Raw genomic sequence first — 325 nt, forward strand, 5'->3', positions numbered from 1 at the left:
CCCGCCTTCTCTCCAACAGTGCGTCCCTTCTTCGTGCGTCTCCCTGGCGACGTCACAGCGATGACCGGAGGAGAGGCCATTCTACGGTGCCGTGCCGGAGGGTCGCCGCCCCCTCACGTGCTCTGGAGGAGGCACGACGGTCGGATGCCTGTCGGCAGGGCGCGCCTCGATGCCGACTACACCCTGAGGATCACCGAACTCACCGTGGACGACGCTGGGGTCTACATATGCCAGGCCGAAAACGCTGTCGCTACCGTGGTGGCCAACGCTACGCTGACTGTCTATGGTAAGGGCCTTGGTTGCAGTGCGTAGTTTTTTTTTCATG

At 62.5% G+C, this 325-nt stretch overlaps 1 protein-coding gene across 1 annotated transcript in view; it reads left to right on the forward strand.

Moving 5' to 3' along the window:
* The window catches only part of LOC119585330 (roundabout homolog 1-like), a 189,296-nt gene that overhangs the window by 96,455 nt on the left and 92,516 nt on the right, over positions 1–325 (forward strand). Inside the window, exon 7 of the mRNA XM_037934003.1 lies at positions 20–286. Within this exon, the coding sequence (XP_037789931.1) occupies positions 20–286 (267 nt within the window). The remainder of the gene's footprint in view (positions 1–19; positions 287–325) is intronic.

The sequence above is a fragment of the Penaeus monodon genome, chromosome 19 (assembly GCF_015228065.2).
Source record: "Penaeus monodon isolate SGIC_2016 chromosome 19, NSTDA_Pmon_1, whole genome shotgun sequence".
NCBI classification, from domain to species: Eukaryota; Metazoa; Arthropoda; class Malacostraca; order Decapoda; family Penaeidae; genus Penaeus; species Penaeus monodon.